General features: G+C 38.2%; 1 protein-coding gene and 1 long non-coding RNA gene across 14 annotated transcripts in view; one reads left to right on the top strand and one right to left on the bottom strand.

Annotated features, from left to right (window-relative positions):
* Positions 1-22,114, bottom strand: part of CEP112 (centrosomal protein 112) — a 481,908-nt gene that overhangs the window by 451,444 nt on the left and 8,350 nt on the right. For 11 of the 13 annotated variants that reach the window (XR_015244252.1, XR_015244253.1, XM_086687813.1 and 8 more), the window contains exons 3-4: positions 19,117-19,307; positions 16,376-16,548 (exon numbers count right to left, since the gene is read on the bottom strand). Coding sequence is in view for 10 of the 13 variants with exons in the window: in XM_086687813.1 (XP_086543939.1) it covers positions 16,376-16,548; positions 19,117-19,307 (364 nt within the window). In the remaining 3 variants the exon portion in view is untranslated. Of the gene's footprint in view, positions 1-16,375; positions 16,549-19,116; positions 19,308-22,114 lie in introns of those variants that run through there. The other 2 variants (XM_086687821.1, XM_086687825.1) reach the window with 2 other exon arrangements.
* On the top strand, positions 11,459-15,573 carry LOC147574490 (uncharacterized). Its single transcript, XR_015244254.1, has 2 exons — positions 11,459-11,693; positions 15,465-15,573. It is a non-coding gene; the product is annotated as an uncharacterized LOC147574490 (long non-coding RNA).

Raw genomic sequence — 22,114 nt, 5'->3', positions numbered from 1 at the left:
TAGTTTGTGAATTTGAACCCTGCATCATGCTCTGCGCTGACAGTGCGGAGCCTGCTTAGAATTCTCTCTCACTCTCTCTCTGCCCCTACCACCAGTGGGCACTCCCTCTCCTCAAAATACACTTTTTTTAAAAAGCAAAAAGAAAGCAATAATAATAAAATAAGATCTTTTCTAGAATGATTTTTTTTAACTTATAAATATTTTAGGGCTTTTCTGGATATACAGTACTATTACTGTTCATTTCTCATTAAATTCAAATGAGGTCAGACTATATATCGTGCGACTTTCATCTTTGGTGACCAATTGAGATTTCTTTTATGACCAGACATGACCTATCAGATGAACATTCCATGCACACTTAAAGAATGTGTAATCTGGGGGCGCCTGGGTGGCGCAGTCGGTTAAGCGTCCGACTTCAGCCAGGTCACGATCTCGCGGTCCGGGAGTTCGAGCCCCGCGTCGGGCTCTGGGCTGATGGCTCAGAGCCTGGAGCTTGTTTCCGATTCTGTGTCTCCCTCTCTCTCTGCCCCTCCCCCGTTCATGCTCTGTCTCTCTCTGTCCCAAAAATAAATAAATGTTGAAAAAAAAAAAAATTTAAAAAAAAAAAAAAAAAAAGAATGTGTAATCTGTACTTGTCAGGTGGGGTGTTTTATAGACGTCAATGAGGTTGAGATGGGTCAGTGCACTGTTCACATCTTCTACATCCTCACTGAATTTTCTGCTCCATCAGTTCCTAAGAAAGGTGTTAAAATCTGCAACGTGTGTGGATTTGTCTATTTCTTCCTTTGGCTGTTATTTATTGACTCGCATATTTCTGAAGCTTTATCATTTGCTACATACACATTTATAACTGTTATGTCATGCTTATGAACTTATTCTTGTATCATTACAAAATAATTATGTTTATCTCTAATAATTCTCTTTGGCTTAAGGTTTCTTATGTTTCTGTTTTCATTTTATATCTCTTTACATTCCACAACTCTTTCAATTTACTTGTCTTTGTATTGTAAAGTATGTCTCTTATAGATAACATACAACATGGTTCTTGCTTTTTAAATCCAATCTAGTATTCACTGCCTTTGGACTGGACTGTTGAGTCCAATTACATTTAATGTAATTATTGATATGGCTCTACTTGGTCTGCCATTTTGCTATTTGTTTTATATTTGTCCCATCTTCTGTTCCTCTGTTCTTCCTTCCCTACCTACTTTTATGTTGACTATTTTACTGTATTCCATTTTAATCTCTTTAGTTATATTTCTTCCTGGTTATATGTCTATTATATTTTTAGTACTTGTTCTAGGTGTGTGGTAGGCAACATCTAATATGGCTCCCAATGACCCCCATCTCCTGGCATTCATGCCCTTGTGTAAACCCTTTTCTCTGAGTATCCACTGAATCTAGTGATTTACTTTCAATAACCTGAATATAACACAAGTGATAGGCTATCACTTCCAAGATTAGCTTACAAAAAAGACCCTGGTTTCCATCTTGCTTCTTTTCTTCAATGCAAGCCAGCTGCCATCTTTCATGCTGCTCATTGGAGAAGTCTGAACAGCAAGAAACCTAAAGAAGCCTCTGAATGACAGCCCTAAGACTGATGCCCCCAAACACCCCACAAATACTTTGACTGCAGCTTTACAAGAGAACCTGAGCCACAAATCCCAGCTAAGCCATGCCTACAAGATAATAAATTTTGTTGTTTTTAAGTTGCTAACACTCGGAACAATTTGTCATGCAGCAATAGATAACTAATACAGACTTTGGTACCTAGAAACAAGGTACCACCTAAAAAGTGGAAGTGCCTTTGAACCAGGTAGTCATCAGAGGCTGGAAGGACTTTGACTTGTATACTAAAAAAAAGACAAAATTGACCAGAAGAGGCTGTTAGTAGAAATCTGGACTTGAGGACTCAAGTGAGATTTGCCAGTGAGAACTCAAGAGGAAGTGAGAGACATGTTACTGAAAAACAGGAGAGGGATCCTTTTATGCAGTGGCCACACTATCACCTTAAGTAACATGTAAAACAGAAGACGTGCTTAATAAGTTGGATGAGTGATACAGTGACAGAGATTTCCAAGCAAAGTATTTCTTGCTGCTTAGAGTAAAATGCAAGAGAAGAGTAATAAATTAAACTAAGTGGAGGACACCTAAAGAAAAAAGAACGAGAACTTCATGATTTTAAAAATTCTCAGTCTCCAGCTAGCAAAAGATGCTAAACTAAGAAATGGCACCCGAGTGAAATCTGAGCACCGCCTAGAGAAAAAGCCAAGAGTATAAGTGAAAAACCTTTTTTTAAGATCAAAAAGATCAAAGGTGGTACATCAAGAGTACTATACATTCACACACAGAGAACTTTAAAAAGATTAAGGCGATGCTTTACAGATTCTCTCAATCAAACAACAGAGCCTCTGGAAAGGTTAAGGTCATTATCCCTCAATCTTGTCAGAAGCAGCCCAACATGGAAAGGGAATCTCAATGAGATTAATACATGTGGCTTTTGTCTAGTGGAATGAACATAAAAGAGATGCACAGGAGGTCTACAAAGGTTTTGAGAAAATTATTCAGCAAAATCACTGCTCCCCTAGACTGAAAAAGATAAGAGTACCAAAGTGTCCAAAATTCTTCTGGAGGGAAACAGGCTGAGAAAAGTACTAAGCTGCAAATACATGCTATCTTTCATGAAAAAGGAAGAACTCAGAAGACGGACTCAAGAGCCCAGTGAGAGGAGCTAGGAGACATGCAATATTAGTCCCAGGTCTTGAGCCTTGATTAAGGAATTTCCAGTATTTGCCCAACTGGATTTCAGAACTGCTATGGAAACCAGTGACGCCTTTGTACCTCCCATTATTCACCCTTTCAGAAATGTCTCTAGTGATCATTGATTGTAGTTGGGTGTGTTGGGAGCAGGTAGCTATCGGAACAGACATTTCTCCAAAGAAGATATACAAATGGTCGTTAACCACATGAAAAGATGCTCAGCACAAGTAGTTATTAGGGGAATGCAAATTAAAACCACAATGCAATACCACTACATGCCCATTAAAATGACCAAAATCAAAAACACTGATAATACCAAGAGGTGAGGATGTGAAAAAACTGAGGCACTCACACGTTGCTAACAGGGATGTCAAATGGCACCGCCACGTTGGGAAATGGTTTGCTACTTCCCTTAAAAAGTTAAATACACACTTATATAGCCCACTGTTAGATATCTACCCAAAAGAAATGAAAAACACGTGCTCAAACAAAAATTTGCAGTATGAATGTCCACAGCAGCATAATTCATAATAGCCGAAGTCTGATAACAATCCAAATATCCATGAACTGGTAAATGGATAAACAAAACGTGATATACTCATCAGCGAAATACCATCCAGGGTTAAAAAGGAATGAACTATTGATACAGGCAACATGAACTTCAAAAACAATACCCTAAGTGAAAGAATCAAATGCGTAAGACTACATGGTTTATGTATGTATTTGTGTATTTCATCCACTCAGATGAAATTTCTGAAAAAGGCAAAACCATAGACACGAAAAGCAGATCACTGTTTATCTGGGCCTGGGAGTGTAATTCCATATTATAAAGATATTAACTCTTCCTAAATTGATCTATAGACTCAATACATTTCCAATTACGATGTCAACAGAGATACGTGTGTGTGTGTGTGTGTGTGTGTGTGTGTGTGTGTGTATAAACTGGTAAGCTAATTGTAAAATTTAGGGGCGCCTGGGTGGCTCAATTGGTTAAGTGGCCGACTTCAGCTCTGGTCATGATCTCACAGTTTGTGAGCTCAAGCCCCACATCGGGCTCTGTGCTGTCAGCACAGAGCCTGGAGCCTGCTTTGGATTCTGGGTCTCCCTCTCTCTCTGACCCTCCCCCACTCACTCTCACTCACTCTCTCCCAAAAAAAAGAAACATTAAAAACAATTTTAATTATAAAATTTAAATGAGAAGGTAAAGAACCAAGGAGAGCCAGGGCAATCTTGGAGAAGAAAAGAAAGCTGGAAGGCATACGCTACACTACTAAGCTGCAGTAATTAAGGCATATAGTAATAGCACACAGATAGACAAATAGACCAATGGAGGAGACGAGGGTCCAGAAATAAACCCACACAAATAAGATTTCCTAGTTTACAATAATGATGCCAACTACAGCAGTGGGGAAAGGCTGGGTTTTTTTTTTTTAAAGATGTTGGATTAAATGGCTGTCCCTCCACTATCCTGGGCTGACTAGGGGTGGGAGAAAGCCCTACCTCATTTCATACATAAAAATCAATTCCAGATGAAGCACATACCTAAATGAGAAAGATAAGAAAGCTACTAGAAGGCAACATAGGCAAGTATCTCCATTATCTTGGGATAGGCAAGGCAAGAAATCTTAAACAGGACACACAAAAAAAGCACAAACAATATCAGAGACAAACAACAAATAAAACTATAAGTTAATGACATTCGACAGATCACACCAATGAAAGTGGGAGAAGATATATGCCATACGTACATCAACAAAAAATGTAATCTGGATATGCACATTTGTATCCAGAATATACAAAGAATCGTGACAAATCAAAAAACACCGAGAAGCCACGTTTTATTAAAAAATGAATAGCAACTTCACAAAAGAGTACATCCAAGTGGCCAAAAAGCATAGGAAAAGGTACTCCATGTCATTAGCCATGTGGGACAATGCAAATTAAAACACACCATACTAGAATCGCTAAAACTAAAAGAAACGGACAAACCAAGAATTGGGAGAGTGGGGGAGCCACAGACTCTGAAATCCTACCCTGGAAAAGTAAATTGCCATAACCATTTTGGAAAACTCTCTGGCAGAATGTACTGTAAGTACACTTCCAAGTCAACACAGTGAACACATGGGCACTAAAAGACATGTACGAGAATGTTCACAGCAGAATTATTTGTAACAGCCAAAACCCGGAACAAAACCAAATATCCAACAACAGTAGAATGCATATATAAATGCGATACATTCACACAGTAGTAAATAAAAAAGAATAATCCATTGCTAAACACGACAACACAAATCAATCTCACAACATAACGTTGAGCCAATGAAGCTAGAAAAACGCGAACACGCTTTATGAATCAAAAACTGTTAAAGCTGATCTACGGTGATGTAATGCAGAATAGTGGTTACTATTTGGTGGGATGGTAAATGACGGGGGAGGGGCAAGAGAGAGCTTTCTGGAGAGCTGAGGATGGTCTCTCTCTTGCTTTAGAAGATGGTTACATACAGGTATTCATTTTGTAAAACTGCACCAAGCTTTGATTAAGTCTTGTATGTTACACATTGACTTTAAAAGTTTGCCACAAAGAATGAAACACAGCCACATTTATTAACAAGGATAGATCTGAAAAACATGAGAAAAAGAAGCTTCAAAACAATACATTAAGTATGGTCCCACTTATGTAAAGTTAAAAAAAAAAAAAGAAAAGAAAAGAAATGATACACACAAAAGACAGGACAATGGTCCTCTCAGGAGATGAAAAGAGGAGCCAGTCAGGAAGGACACCCAAGGTCTCCTGGAGTACTATCATATGCTATTTCTCGGGTGGGTTAAAAGTATAGGGATGTTTATTTTATAACTGTTCTTTAAACTGTACCTGTATATTTTCGTGCACTTTTTTTTGTTTCTACATTTATTTATTTTTGACAAAGAGAGACAGAGCACAAGCAGGGGAGGAGCACATAGAGAAGGAGACACAGAATCTGAAGCAGGCTCCAGACTCTGAGCTGTCAGCACAAAGCCTGACGAGGGGCTCGAACTCACAAACTGTGAGATCATGACCTGAGCCGAAGTCAGATGCTTAACTGACTGAGCCACCCAGGCGCCCCTATTTTCATGCACTTTTTACATGTACACTATGTTTCACAGTTGTAAAACATTGCAAGAGTCATACGACTCCTACACAACTACTAGATTATAAATGATCAGGAAACTAAAATGAGAATTAACTAGATTTCATGTCTTTGCATTCATCTGAGCAGCGGCTAATAACGTTACACACCACCTAAAGAATCGTCTTCTCAAGGCATTGCTAAATGGAAATGAAACATAAAAATAAATAGCAACAACTAATAATGCAGTAAACTATCAAACTACCCTGAAAATAAGAAAATAAAAATAACTTCCAATGATCCACAACATATTATTTTAATTTTTCAAAGGGAACTTTATTAGGAATAAACAGAAAAACAAAACAAAATGGAAAAAAAAAATGAGATGGGTTGACAAAACTAAAAAAATGACCAGAGATTCATAAACAATTTAAGACTTCTTGCTTTCCCCAGTTCCTACCTTAAAATAACATTCGATTTTAAAACTTAAAAATAAAAACCGTACAATTAAGTCAACGTTTATTAACTGATCTCTGGTTTAACAGTACAACACTCAGTATTTTAATTCCCTTAAAATTAAGTTTTCCGGTAACATACTTATAAACTTACTGTCATCTTTTTTTATTAAAAGGACAATCAAAACTATTCAATATTATGACCTCACAAAAAGAAAGTTGCCTGTGAAATAAAAAGATGCTATTACAAAGCCCCACTCATTAAAATTTTTTAAAAAGCAACTAAATACGTCAAAAATCTGACTCACTAAAACAAAAACAACAAAAAAAAAAGCCTCAGAAAAATGCCAAGCCCATTGTTCTCAAAGCAATTCTATCTCAGTTGCAACTTGTTGCCACTTCCTTGACCTGGTAAACACCGAAGAATGCTATTTAACTAATGTGTTAATGTTGAAAATTAATGAGTAGTTAGGTGGTTTTATGAGTGCATGAAACATTATGTTTTATGGAGTATCCTAACAAACAGTTTTCATTCCTCATTTATGCAGCAGACTTATTTGTAGAGCTCAAGGATAAGTGTCTACCTATAACGAGCAGCCACTGTATCAAAAGTATCCAATGAATCACATGTAATCCATGCTGAGTGTTTTATTCAAACAAAATGATGAAAAAAATCAACTTAAGGAAAATGATTACTTTTTCTTTCTTTCAAAAAGATTTATTGGCGGGGCGCCTGGGTGGCACAGTCGGTTAAGCGGCCGACTTCAGCCAGGTCACGATCTCGCGGTCCGTGAGTTCGAGCCCCGCGTCGGGCTCTGGGCTGATGGCTCGGAGCCTGGAGCCTGTTTCCGATTCTGTGTCTCCCTCTCTCTCTGCCCCTCCCCCGTTCATGCTCTGTCTCTCTCTGTCCCAAAAATAAATAAAAAACGTTGAAAAAAAAAAAAATTCAAAAAGATTTATTGGCAAGAGCTCCTCTGAAACCTGAGACTGACCAAACAGAAAAGCAACTAGGTGTTGCTCATGGGTGATTATCATCAAAGAAGAGATACCCATGAATCACAAGTAAGCACAGATAAAAGGGCTCCCCTGTGGCGGAGGCAGTTTATAGGTACCAACACCCAACTCCAGGTCCCTGTCTGCATCCCGCTTCCCCACCTAGACAGCAGCTGTCCGTCTAGGTCAGGCTTTACAGTGGCCCAAAAGAAGACCCAGGTCTACAGTGCCGAGCCCAATACAGGAGCCACTAAATCACATACAGCTATTTAAATTAATTACAACTTAAAATTCCGTTCCTCGGTCACACTAGTCACATTTCAAGGGCTCAACAGTCACATGTGAATAGTGGCCATTGTACTGGATAGCACAGCCATACAACATTTCCACCACTGCAGAAAGTACTACGGGATGGTGCTACTGTAGAATCTATCTTTGCCCAAACAACGGGGCTATTTGTAAATATAATGAATGTACTTTGTAAATATCTAAGGATGTTTTACTGTGTGTAATCCTAACCATATTTATTTATGCCACTGGATATAAAGAATCCCTAGGAAGGAAAGATACTGATCAGCAACCCCATAAATTCATCCAACAATTTAGGACTAGGGCTATTTATAGTGTTAATGTCACTTACATACAAAAATGGAGTTTAACAAAGAAAAAGATTCCTTTGCAGTTTTTTAAGTATCCAGACTAAAAAATTACATCATTATTTTTGAAGTGAAAAATGTTTTTTCACATAGATGAACATACTCAATCACAAGTACATTTTCATTATACTTGATCACCATCTGCTGGTCATGTCATTAAACTGCACAAGCCAATGAAATGTTAGCTATAATGGGAGACATTTTTAAAGGACACACACAGTCCCAGCTTTCTGCCACAATGCATTCCTGGAAAACCACATCATAAAGAGGATCATTGTAAAGCAAATCATATTTTCCATAAGGGCAGGGCTATAATTAGATTCCTCATTCCAAACTAAAATCTGGCATCAAATAATCCATGGAAGGATCTCATTAAAGCAAGATGCAAAAATTATAGTCCTCTATAATCACTTAAAATAGGATAATTATTCTCCAAGTCCTTTCTTACAGGTATGAACAAATTTCTTTCTTAGAGGACACAATATAAATTAAAAGATAAAACTTTAATTCATATAAACATAACCTAAATCTCATAGGGTAAGAGTAATATACAGTAAATAATAATTCTGTTTGCACACTCCTAGAATTTTTACGTAATCTAGATGGTGACTCTTTATAAAATGGCATCTAAAGAAATCTAAACTAATGCCTTCTTTTTCATGAACAAGGTCCTCTACAGTTAAGTAGAATCCTTGTGTTTCTTCCGCTGGGAAGCAGGCTGATTCATCTTGCCTCCCCCCAACCCTCTCCTAACCCGGAACTCTTAAGCAAAGTTTCAAGTAAAAATAGTTAAGTGGTATTAAATCATTCTTTTCATCTTTTCTATCCTAGACCCTATCTGCACTTTGGTGATAAAGCTACCAGACCACATTATACTTCACTGAAAAGTCATAAAAATAATCACAAGCCATTAAACAGAAGCTTCAAAACATTTTTCATAGAATTCTAAGAAAAGAATACAACATATTATCGCCGTGTTCTGTGTTTGGGAGAATACACAAAAAGAATACATAGATACGACATGAACTTACGTCTAACTATTACTTAGCTTCTAATTCAGGGTGTGTGGCACAATGCAAAAAGAAAAAAGGGGCCAGCTACACTGTATTCCTTCTATCTGGGGGGAAAAGGGACTTGCTGAGTTATCGAAATAAAGATTCTTTCAAAGCCTCTTTTAAAATACTCTCCCACCTTCTTCTAAGAGTGTGCAGGATTCATACTTAACTGAGACGCTTTCCACATAGCCATTAATCTATTTTTCTCAAGTGATTCTCAAAATAATTAATGACTGATGGATTTTAAGATAATATCCTTTAGGAAGATTAGCTAATTAGAGAAGAAAGAATGGCCAAACCATCTAACAAGTATGCTCCTGCAGGAACCATTAAAATAACAATCACGCCAGTGATGAAGGTGGCCGAAGCTAACACTTTCTCAGGTCCCTGTCAGAGGCTCTCTAGCTCCATTTTACAAATGATGAAACTGGAGGTTAGAGAAATTAAGTCACTTGCCTGAGGACACAGTTGCCAAGTGTCAGAAGAGAGATCTGAACAAAGGCAAACTCCCTCATTTCAGCTCAACCTAGAAATAACCAAGAACAAAGGCACAGTCGCCCAGGACTGCTGATACAGCTTGAGTGGGGGAAAATGATGGATGAAAGTGGAATTTCCACATTTGCTGCATACGGTACTCGTGCCTACAGGATAGACTAGACTAGAATGAACACAGGGTCTAAAGTCATCAAACCAAGTGGCGCCTGGGTGGCTCAGTCGGTTGGGCGTCCGACTTCGGCTCAGGTCTTGATCTCACAGTCTGTGAGTTCAAGCCCTGTGTTGGGCTCTGTGCTGACAGTTCAGAGCCTGGAGCCCGCTTCGGATTCTGTGACTCCCTCCCTCTCTGCCCCTCCCCTGCTCACGCTCTGTCTCTGTCTCTCTCTCAAACATAAATAAACATTAAAAAAAAATTAAAATCATCAAGACCTAGATTCCAAAACTGGATCCATCACGGGGAACGTGGTATGACGTCACCGAAGCTGTTACCTCATCTATAAATACAAAGGGCCATCACATCAGCCTCACAGAAGGGTTGAGAGGATGAAATCAGATAACTTGTAAAAGATTTCTAGAATAGTATCTAGCATACAGTAGGTGCTCCATAAATGGCACAACTCGTCCCACCTGATTTCTGTTTTAACAAATTAGAAATACAAGTGAAATCCACAAACACTTATCTATTGGGAAAATTTCATTCTTATGTTTAAATTTGTATAATTATATATAGTTAAATGTGTTAATATGCATCACTATTGTATATGCCCAAACATCTTAACAAGATGGTATTTTGGAGGGCAACTTGACAGTATCTATCAAAAATAAGTATGTGACTATTAAAACTAACATAGACGCATGTACAAAAAAGTTTTTAACATTCCACACCAGACTAGTCCCTCTCTCTAAAGGTAAAACTGTTTCAAATGTGGCACCCAGAAATATCGCAAACACACGTACACATGTGTATCCATATATCCTCTTTGAAATACACCATGCACACACATACACTGAAGCTTACTATGCTTTTATAAACTTCTTTGAAACTTTATGTACCTTAGAGATCTCTCCACACTAGCCCAAATAGATTTTTGTTATCAATCCACAAGATGCCGTACCTGATAATAATCCCACCAATCCCTTATCCGTTAAATTTGTTAACATACCGGGCTACTAAAACAGTGATTTCTTTCTTGAGCATCAGCAGTAGCCAAAAAATACATGCAGATGCATAATGGTATGTGGACCGAGATGCGAAGGCATTCTTTACAACCGTGAAGAATTAAAAGCAACGGAGACAGGTTAAATTACAGTCAATCCACACTAGGGATTATTATCGGCAGTTAAAAAGACTGCACAGACTATATGACACAGGGTCGGATACAGTTAAGCGGAAAAAGAGCCAGTCTCACCACAGGACATACAGTATAAACTAATGTATAATTTTTTAATTACTTATGTGTGGCTACATGGCTACTGTAGAATGATACACACCAAATTATTGATGACTATTACTTCCCATGAGCAAAGTGGAATAAGGAGGACATGGAGAGAAAGACTTTGACTTTTTACTCCACATATTTCTACTCTGAGGTTTTTACAAAAAGCATGTATTGTATATGGGTTGTATAATTTCCCAAAATGAGGATAAAAACTGTACTAGTCATCTACTGCTGCGTAACAAATTATCACACACTGAAGAGCTTTAAACGACACAGATGTATTTTCTCCTAGTTTCTGTGGGTCAGAAGTACAGACACAGCTGGGCTGGGTCCTCTGCTTAGGGCCATGCAGGCTGCCATCATGGTTTGCCCAGAGCTGGGTTCTCATCTGGAGGCTCTACCAGGGAAGGATCCACCCTCCCCGTGCACATGGTTGTTGGCAGCATTCAGTTCCTGAGAATTCATGGCAGCCTGGCTCTTCACAGCCAGCAAGGAAAAGACAGCAAGACTCTGAAGTCAGTCTGCTAGCAGGACAGAGCCTTATGTGTCATAATGTAATCATGGAAATGACATCCCATCACCACTGCCATATCCTATGAGAAGCAAGTCACAGGTCCTGCCTGAACTCAAGAGGAAGGGATTATAAGACTGTGAACACCCAGAGGAGGACCATGGAGTTACCCGGAAGTCCGTCAACCACAAAGGCAATTAAGGTCTCTACCAGATCATAGTGGTAAGTACCCGAAGGATGACCAGGAAGTAGTATCTATGGATACAGCTCATGGTTGTAGAACTAAATGAAATTAGCCCAACTGTACAGGGATGAGATCTAAGTCTGTGGTCTCATCAGTAACATTTTGTAAAACCATGCACCAAACTCAAATGTAGGTAAATTTTTCACTGTCAAGAAAATAAGCAGGGGGCGCCCGGGTGGCTCCATCAGTTAAGCGTCCAACTCTTGATTTCGGCTCAGGTCACGATCTCACATTTCAGGGGATCGAGCCCCACACAGGGCCCTGTGCTGACAGCACGAAGTCTGCTTGGAATTCTCTTCCTCTTTCTCTCTCTCCCCCTCCCCTGCTCATGCTCGCTCTCTCTCTCTCTCTCTCTCAAAATAAACTTTAAAAAATTTTTTTAAAAAGAAAAGCAGATATTTGACATTAAAATACAGTAATAGATCTCTAATAAAACAGCAATGCAATTTAAAAAGTGGTTTTTCTAAAAGAAAACACTGGTAATAACATAACCTTCAAACAAGAAAGGTGAAAAAGGAAAGCAAAGAATAAAACCAGGATGGGACTAGCTACGCGTCGAAGCAATCCAATGTGAAATGCTAAGCTTACTAGTGGATGATGTGTCTTTGGGTGGGGGGGGGGGGGGAGGAAGCATGAGAGTAAGCACGATAGCATATAACCTCAAACTACTTCTAACGTGTTTAGAACGAAGAACGCCCCGTCTCTTACAGGAAGAATAAAGGTAAAGGGAAGGTGCCACCTCTCCTGAATAGGGAGGGCTAACAAAGAGGCTTCAAAAGGGCCCTGCATCTTTAACAATATGAAAAGGCTAGGACACAAACAGCATAATCTAAAATGCCATTAGAAATACTTCACATACAAAAAGGTCTAAGTAAAGCAGGATTTTATAAAGTGATCAAAAAAGAAACACTAAGGGGGAAAATCTTTTAAGATTAAAGAGGTTTTTCAAAGGACAAGTTGAAGTGCTTGTAAAATTTATGAGGCAGCATTAAACTTCAGTTCTAAGTAACAATAAATTATTCACTATAAAAACATACATGTGTCAAATATTATAAGCCTCTTAAACTTTTTAAAACAATTTCTTGCAGAACTGATGAGATGTACTAGGTCAACAGTAGCAGATACTGACTTTTTCATTGGCACAGTAAGACCATCAGTAGGGCTCTTCCCGCCCCTTCTGAGCTCATCTCACACATCATGTGTTTACTTGGCTTTTAAATCAACTTTATTGCCATTAGCTAAAAGAAATGTCAGTTTTACTCTTTTTAATGCCCTCCTGTTCACAAAATTACAAATATCTGTTAATTCGTGGACCTGTGGCTTCAAATTTTAAGTCCAATTAAAATTTGCAAATAGATGGAATGAAACGAAGAGAACAATAGAAGAAAAGACAGTCTGAGAGCTTTTGTTTTTGCAGCACTAAATGGCTGTCAAATAGCCTTGGAGATATTCGGACACTTGACCAAAAAGATAGTTCATTCAGTCTGTCTTTCCCAGCTCACTGTCTTTAGATCACTCATGGTGTGTGAAGGGCATCTCTATAGCCTGTATCCACACCTCTCTTAACTTCTAAAATGGATCCTTTCCTCAACTTGTCCTAAAAGATTTTTTTTTTTTAATCCTTGTGGGCCATCCTCTCTGTCACAATCTACCTGTCTCCAAAGGTTTTTGTACAGATTAAATTAAGTAAGTGGCCCAGGCTGACACAACACAGTCACTCAGGCATGTAAGCACTTATCAAATATAAATACTTACATGGTTCCCAAGAGGTCCCCGCCCGGTGCGAGACACTGGAAACACAGTGCAAATAGCGAAAGCACAGTCCCTGTCTCCTGACATTTACAGTCTAGCACGGAGAACAGAAACAGAAGACTTTGCACGCCACGAACAAGGAAACACAGAGTCACTTAAATAGACCTGGGGTGTCAGGCAAGATTTTTTCGAATTGTGAGATCTGAAGCGTTGAGTAGGACCAAAGAACTACCTGCTTTTCCCATTAATTACTTATTATATAACTGATAACTAACGCCTCATACTTGAATAATTTGCATCAAATGCTATTTTATTATAGGTGAGCAACAAAGAAAAAGAAGTTATTTGTTAAAATTGGGGAGATTTGGGGGCGCCCAGGTGGCTCAGTCAGTGAAGCATCTGACTCTTCATTTCAGCTTAGGTCATGATCTCACCGCCATGAGATCAAGCCCCGTACTGGGCTCTCCACTGAGCGTGGGGCATGCTTGGGACTCCCCCTCTCCCTCTCCTGTCCCTCCTTGCACCCTCTCTCCCTGTCTCTCAAAAATAAATACATAAGTAAACAAATAAATAAATACAAATAGGTAAAATTTTTTAAAATGTTCTTAATTACGGAGATTTCACTAGGGTATCATTTTCCAGAAAAGTCACAGGGTAATATCTCAAGAATATTCTCACTGAATTTTCTTAAACGTTATCCTCTGTTCCGAGAAAGAAAAGTCCATTACTTGGATCTCCTGAGATCTCAAGTCTGTTTTCTACCCTAAGCCTCAATTTAACACACACCTCAATCTTCACGAATATCCCCACAACTACACATAACCACTACAAGGAAATTAATCCGTGCACCTAATGCTCTTCCCTGTTTATCTAAAACAACATCAGAAAGCGAATTTCTGCAGGATCTGGGTCACAAACAAGTGATTATGCTGCCAGACGTAGGGACATTCTTCACTTCTACAAAGATGTGGTCTCCCTCCTCTTTTTGAGTTTTCGGACCCCTCTTCGTCTACTTTTCTTTTTCCCACTTGTGATAGGATGCAAAAGCGTTAAAAGAAATACTTCTTCCACCTCTCGACCCTACTTAAAAGGGGAGAAAAAGTTCATAGTCAAACAGAGATGCGACTGATCTCAAAGTCAGTGCCAAAAATGAGCAGCGAATAGCGAAGGCATTTACTGGGGCAGTAACCAAGTGTCACTTGACTCCCACGTGTGACTGGCTTCTGGAAAGACGACTGAGTCTCTAGTTTTTTAAGGAGCCCAGAAAGTCAGGTTTTTGTTTAAGTTTTGGTTTCTTTTAATGTATTTAAGTAATCTCTATACCCAACATGGGGCTCAAACTCATAACCCTGACATCAAGAGTCACATTCTCTTCTGACTTAGTCAACCAGGCACCCCCAGAAAATTATGTTTTTATGTAAAACTCCCAATTGTTCAATTTGAATAACTCGTTCAAAAATCCTTAAAGACACTACAGAAGTCAAACAAAACAAATCTATGCACGTGATTCATTCGGTCCACGAAGATCGTCAGTTTCCAACCTCTGGTCTCAGCTCCAAGATATGGGAAACTACTTTAGTTCACCTTTATACTGTAAACTCCATATGCATTATACCTAGAAGGAACGCAGCTTTCAGGTGGACGCGCAAGAAACGTTTTGGCAAACACCCGATGGATTTTTCAGCCAAACCGAGAACTGTGTTTTCCTTTGCATGCAGACCACATTCTCTTCACACCTCCGTTGATCTGCCATAAGGCTAACGAAAATTCCACAGTAACACCTCCTCTACTTTTAAATCTCCTCCGACTGCTAAGACCAAGAACTGCACACCGTGTGCCAGGGACTCATCTAGTCACCTCTTTTTAATCTTCTGAATGCACCCTGAATTCTATCACCCCTTCCTTTTTCGCCTCTCCATTTTATGTCCCCTTTCTAACCAAAACATTTCACAGGGACTGGATCTCTCACGTTGTGTTCGTCCGTTCTTTTCCACCAGAATGCCTGAGGCCTGAAAAACATCAATCGCGCTGCGTCAACCACGAAGACATTTCACATCACTAATAGCATTTCTCCATCTGATTGAGGAATAAACCAAACAAAATTACGGCACAAAAGAGAGATGACACTGGTAACCAAACCAAATTCCAAAAAATGAAAACTACCAAGAGAATGCTGAGGATGAAGTATAAAGTATGATCCATGTCAACTGCCACCATACAACATTTTGACGTTTCAGAAAATAGTGCCAAAGGTAAAATTCAAAATTTGCTAAAAGCCCAGTGTAAATCTATCCCCCGTAAGGGCCAAAAGTTATCCTACAACAATAATCTACTTTTTGTGTATTTGCAAAACTTAGAAGTTTATCTTTCTTTGCGCTAAAAATCCTTAAGCTTAGTACTCTAGTGGGAAAGCACAGTTGAATGGGGTTTACCTTTAAGTCATTATTAAACCAAAACAAATACTGCTCAATACGGAAAAAGAAAAGAAATTCAAGTATAAGCTTCGAAATGAATATGCAGGATGTTATATTTTGTTCAAGTCACTGATAATGTTCTTAATTCAGGCTCGTCATGAAGGAACACAGAGAATTAAATTATTTAGAGATTCTCAGGCACTACTTTCCAAGTATTGGCATATATACATATATAAATACATGTATATATATTTAACGGATACCCAGAAGGGGCTAAATATGCAATGGGAATCTTGAATATATGATAAAAGTTAAATTGTTTTACCTACCCAACATCCCTTCACAGCCCTCAACTTTAACAAAATTATAAACTAAACCAACTACTTACCATAAAAATGAAAAAAATGAAAAACACCACCAAGAGAAACAATATATGAAGTTGTGAAGGTAAGCTAAATGACGAATCCCATTTGAATCCTATTTTCATAGCATACCTGTGCACATCAGTCGGCGACTGCACCAAAGAGTAATCTTCTCCAGAAGAAAGCTTCCACGATTCATTTAATTTGTGGTCACTGGTTCCCAGCTCACCCATTACCCAGTCTGGTAATCCTTCCGGGCTTGAAACTTTTGCTTGTGCTGGATTTGGTTCATCAAAATAGATGGACTGATTTTTAAAAATTAGAAAAATTATTCTTTCAAAATGTACTATAATGAAATAATTACTTAAGATGTCCATCAAGTTTCAAGTTTGGTAATAACTTTTCAAATACTCAAATTCAATTATCAGAAAGGCACAATGAATTATAAAATATCAGAATACATAAAACGGATAACATTTTACATTTTAGTTACGTTTTGGTGTATAAGAAATCTGATAAATGATAAAAATTACATGACAAGTAAGTCTAATAATTATTTGTGCTGCAAAAAAATACAGCTTTATAAAAAGGTAAATGGACCACAATGATCTCACACATATGTGGAATTTAAGAAACAAAACAAAGAAAAAAGGAACCAAACGAACAAATCAGACTCTTCACTCTGGAGAGCAAACTAGTAGTTACCAGGGGGGAGGTCTGTGGGGAGATGGGGAAATAAGTGAAGGGATTAAGAGTACGCTCGTCTGGATGAGCACTGAGCGATGTACGGAAGTGTGCAATCGTTATATTGTACACCTGAAACTAATATAACACTGTGCATTAACTACACCGGAATTAAAATTAAAAATAACCATAATAATAAAATGCATGTAGGAGTGACATGTTTGGAAACTTACAGCACAAAGAATGGAAAGAGGAAATCCTGTAAAGTTCTTCCATAATCCATAAATTGGTATAATATTTTGGAAGGTAAACTGCCACAAACTAAAGATGCAAATCGTAAGCCCTAAGGCAGCTACTAAAAAGGAGACACGAAGCTAATAAACTGATAGTGGAGATAAAATGGAATATTAGAAATGCCCGATTAAAAAAAAAAAAAGAGCAATGGAATGTTCTTTTTAAAATCATGTACTCTATTTCTTTGTGTGATCAGTAATTACTCTTCACACACACACAAAATCAGTGGGCAGAGAACCCACAATCGATAAAAATCAAAAACAAAAATTAGGCTAGACAATTAAGCTAAAGGAGGAGCAACAGAGGTGTTGCTAGACTTGTAATTTAGTTCTGGCCAAGCCATAAACTAACTAGAAAATCCAACACGGGTCTCTGGACCTTCTTGTTATTATCTGTGAAGTAAAGCCTTTCCGATGATTCTATGAAATACGTATAATGCAATATACTGGTATCTTAACATCTGAACACGTTTCAGAAAACATTCCCCCTTGGGTCTTTAAGAAGAGGACATTCGCCCACTAATAGTTTTTCAAGCAGCGTGGGCTTCTTGAAACCCTTCTGAAGAAAACTCTGCATTAACTGGATACTTCTCCAACAATTCTCTGAATCCCACACAAAGAATCCTCGAGAGGGTGTTCTCTGGGAGAGGTGACACACGACCCTCTATCCCAAGTCAGACATGCGCAGCAGTTTTATGAGGCAGTCACTGCAACGTTCAAATATCACGTAACTACCATCGCCAAGACTACTGATCTGAAGCAAAATATATGGCTCTACTTTAACGTACAATTCGTAACAGCATCAAAACTTTTGGCATCTTGGGGGACAAAACATAAAAGACTCTTAAATATAGAGAACAAACAGGGTTGCTGAAGCGGTTGTGGGAGGAAGGATGGGCTAAATGGGTAAGGCGCATTAAGGAATGTACTCCTGAAATCACTGTTGCACCATATGCTAACTAACAATAAATTAAACAGTAAGTAAATTAAAAAAAAAAAAAAAGAAATGACCTTGAAATTAAAAAAAAAAAAAACTTTTGGCATCTCTAACTTGGATAACAGAAATTATCATTTAGTGTGCAATGTGCCTCTTGACTGCAAATGGGTTTAAGTTAACCAGAGTTAACTCACAAAGTTAGCTTTTTTAAAAATATATATATATATTTATATTTATATAGTATAGTATAATATTATGATACTATACTAATATAGTATGTGTGCGTGTGTGTGTGTGTATATATATATATATATGTACATATATACACATACATACATAAAACAGTCCACTACCAATACCTAGTACTCCAGATTTCTCAAGTATTCATCAAACACCACACAAACCAAGGCATATTTCATGGTTACAAGGATCAAGACAGTGACAATTAACCAATGAAACATAATTATAACTGCCTTTCTAATAGCTGATTTTGACAGTGAAATTGAACAAAGTATAAACTCCCAACTTCCTGTCATCATTTCATTAGAGAAGAAAGGAACTTTAGAAGTCACTCAATCCAACCTCTCATGAATTTTTTAATAATGTGTGTGAAAGAGTTTCATAAACTAGAATTTACTAATACACATAAATGATGGTTAATGTAATCCAGCAAAAACTAATGGGAAATTAAGGCTCAATACAAAAAAATTCACTGTGAGTTTTTTAGAAATACTGCAGAATACTGTGGGATGGCTCCATCAATAAGCATAGTCCCCTTAAGGCCAAATCTGACTTCTATTCAAAGTAGTAAAAAGTAAATTAGGAAGGAAAAAGAACAGTTTTAACTAATGTATTATCTAGGACTTGTAACTCAATAATATAACCAATCCCAAAGGGGATGATGAATTGACACTTTTAAAGAAATGGAACTCATACATCTTCCGGTCAGTGACACCTACCATGTAGGAAGGTAAGGTTTTCAGCGTGCCTGGTTCCGGTCGGTGTGTAAAGGGGCCTTCGAGAGCTCCTCGCTTAAGCATATGCAGTAACAGTTTGGCATACAGGTTCCGATTCTTCCTGCCCATTAGTCCTGCACCTGTTCCTGAAGGCTCACACAGCTTTCTGATCCAAAGCGCACACCTCTGTCGTTCTAGAGATACGTAAGAACTATTAAAAACTGGATTTTTCAGGGACTCGGGTGGCTCAGTCAGTTGAGCATTCGACTTCAGCTCGCGGTTCGTGATCTCACGGTTCATGGGTTCGAGCCCCACATTGGGTTCTGTCCTGACAGCTAAGAGCCTGGAGCCTGCTTCGGATTGTGTCTCCCTCTCTCTCTGCACACCGCCCCCGCCATGCCCCCGCTCACACTCTGTCTCTCTCTCGCTCAAAAATAAACAAACATAAAAAAAAAAAAAAAAAAAAAAAAGAAGCTGGATTTTTCAGAAAATAAAACGTTAAAGACCTACAAAACACCTGCTCTGGTCTAGAGCAGAGACTGGCATACTTTTTCTGTCAAGTGCCAGATAGTCCTCATTTTAGTCTGATCTCTGGCACACCTGCTCGGCTCTGCCACCATAACATGAAAGCAGCCGCACACCATATGGAATCAAATGGGCATCAGTATTTTCTAAGAAAACTTTACAGAACAGGTAGCGGGCCAGATTTGGCCCTGGGAGGCTACAGTTCGCCAACACCCTGGTCTACGGTTTATCTTTTTCAGTTCATTAGTGATCAGGTAAGACAAATGCAAAGAAGTACTTTCTAAAAAATAAAATCTCTGGATCACTACCAGATAAAGAAGAGATAAAGTAATATTAAAAGAGATAAAATTTTACTATAAACACATCTCTAAGATAATCTGTTGGTTTGAAAAAATCTTCCTATGATTCTAATTATATAAACCAAAAGAGATTATTAAATGCAATCTTATGTAAGCATTTTAAACTTAATCTAAAATTAGATCTTGGGCACCTGGGTGGCTCAGTCAGTTGAGCATCTGACTCTTGACTTTGGCTCAGGTCATGATCCCAAGGTCATGGGATTGAGCCCCGCATCAGTCTCTGCACTGAGCATGGGGCCTGCTTACGATTCTTTCTCTCTCTCTCTCTCTCTCTTTGCCCCTCTCCCCGGCTCGTGCTCTCTCTCTCTCTCCCTTTCTAAAAAACAATAACAAAAAATAAAATTAGATTCCAAATGTTTTCTTTATTAAAGCTGATAAATTTCAGATTTAGAGTTGATTAGTTTAGGGTTTTCTTTTAATCCCTCTAAAAATAATTGAGGGCTATTAACATGTAATTTAGCAAATGTAATTATCCTTTTAAAAACTACCTTAAAAATACAGCACCGTTTAATCCACCATATAACCTATTGACTACTTTATCTGAACGTGACACAGAATTGTTTTTAGGTCTCATGAAAGCTATTTTGACATTAATCTTTTATCAGTCTAACTCAACCTGAGGATTATATATCTAACATAAATCGTAAGTCTGCTTTAATCTCTTAGTTTCTAAAGGTCACATTCATTTATTGTTTTACCTACAAAAATCGCAAGGGCTGGATTTACCACTTTGCTCATACCAGATTTATCACTACAGGTATGAGGGCTAACCTTTGAAGAAGTTTTGTATTTTTAGCTTTGAAAATTATATAACCACAAAGCAAAGTTCATGAAATACTGGGGGTACTTGGGGCAAAAAGAAAAGTAAAACAGATAAACTTAAGGAAACACTTTTTCAAACTATGTATTTTCTAAATGTTCTTGCAGAAAACTGAAACCTATATAATATCCTAATGGCCAGAATTCAGTACAATTTGATTACTGAAAAGAATTCAGTACTCTACTTACAATATTGGGGAGAGCAATTATCAGAAGTAGAATTTAGCTAGAAGAAGATATAAATTATTATCATTGTTCAGGCTCTTGACTAGGATGTGAGTTCCAGATCATTCACTATGAATTAATTAATTAAATAAAAGGGCAGGATATACCAATACCGGCAATGACTCATGAACCAAAGACTACAATTAGTCCAATTCTATGTACCTAACATCCATTTTTAAAAGAAGATGAAATATGAGGGTAGTTTTATTTGAAATACATTTATAATGGAAGACTTTAATACAAGTTTTTCCTAATGAGCAGATCTAATGAAAAAGAAAAAAAAAAAAGGTGGTGAACATCATAAGAGAATACAACATAGATATCATTGTGAATACAATTAATCAAATAATATACAAATAATACAAATAACCATGAATGGGCCACGGGACATGAAGTATGCATCTTGAAGACTAGCAGAAGAAGAAAGAGGAGGTTAAAGTCTGACAAGGCAAGAGAAGACAGTTGGGAAAGAAGCCTGGAAGAAAGACCATGCTGACTAGGAAAGGTTACAGCCGTGGAACAGTGGGGACCACTAGAATGCATAACGGCTACACGACACTCCCTTCTCCCAGCACAGCATCCTGGAACAAATATCTAAAGTTGAGTTGCTTCCTCATTTTGAATACACGGTTCACTTAGACACCTCAGGGAAAGAGGGAACTTGGACAAAACTCAGGTAAAAGCCAGAGTTTCTTGGCCCCACTCCCGCTCTCCACTGCCAAACTACCAAATCAGATTTGCCTTTACAGCCTATTGTCACTTAGAGAATCATCTTGGCCCCCCCAAACTCTCTCCAATTGTCTTCTGATGCCTTAAATTATCTGGAAAGTCTTTGATTTGAGACAGAGACTCTCATTCCATAATTAGAGAAAACCGGCCAAGAAATGCAGACACGGTAGCAACAAAAACTCATTTGCAATTGATTTCACTCAGTCAACCAACAAGCATACAAGACCAACAGATTCTTTTCTGCTTTGATACATAAAACTGTTAGAGAGCAGAGGGACAGCAGGCTCCTGAAAGAGGAAGCATTTCAGGGAGGAAAAAGATGCAGGAAGGAATAGTTGAGAAGA

Source organism: Puma concolor, chromosome E1 (genome assembly GCF_028749965.1).
Source record: "Puma concolor isolate L17-30 chromosome E1, mPumCon1.1.hap2, whole genome shotgun sequence".
In the NCBI taxonomy this organism is placed as follows: domain Eukaryota; kingdom Metazoa; phylum Chordata; class Mammalia; order Carnivora; family Felidae; genus Puma; species Puma concolor.
This window is presented reverse-complemented; position numbering and strand designations above follow the sequence as displayed.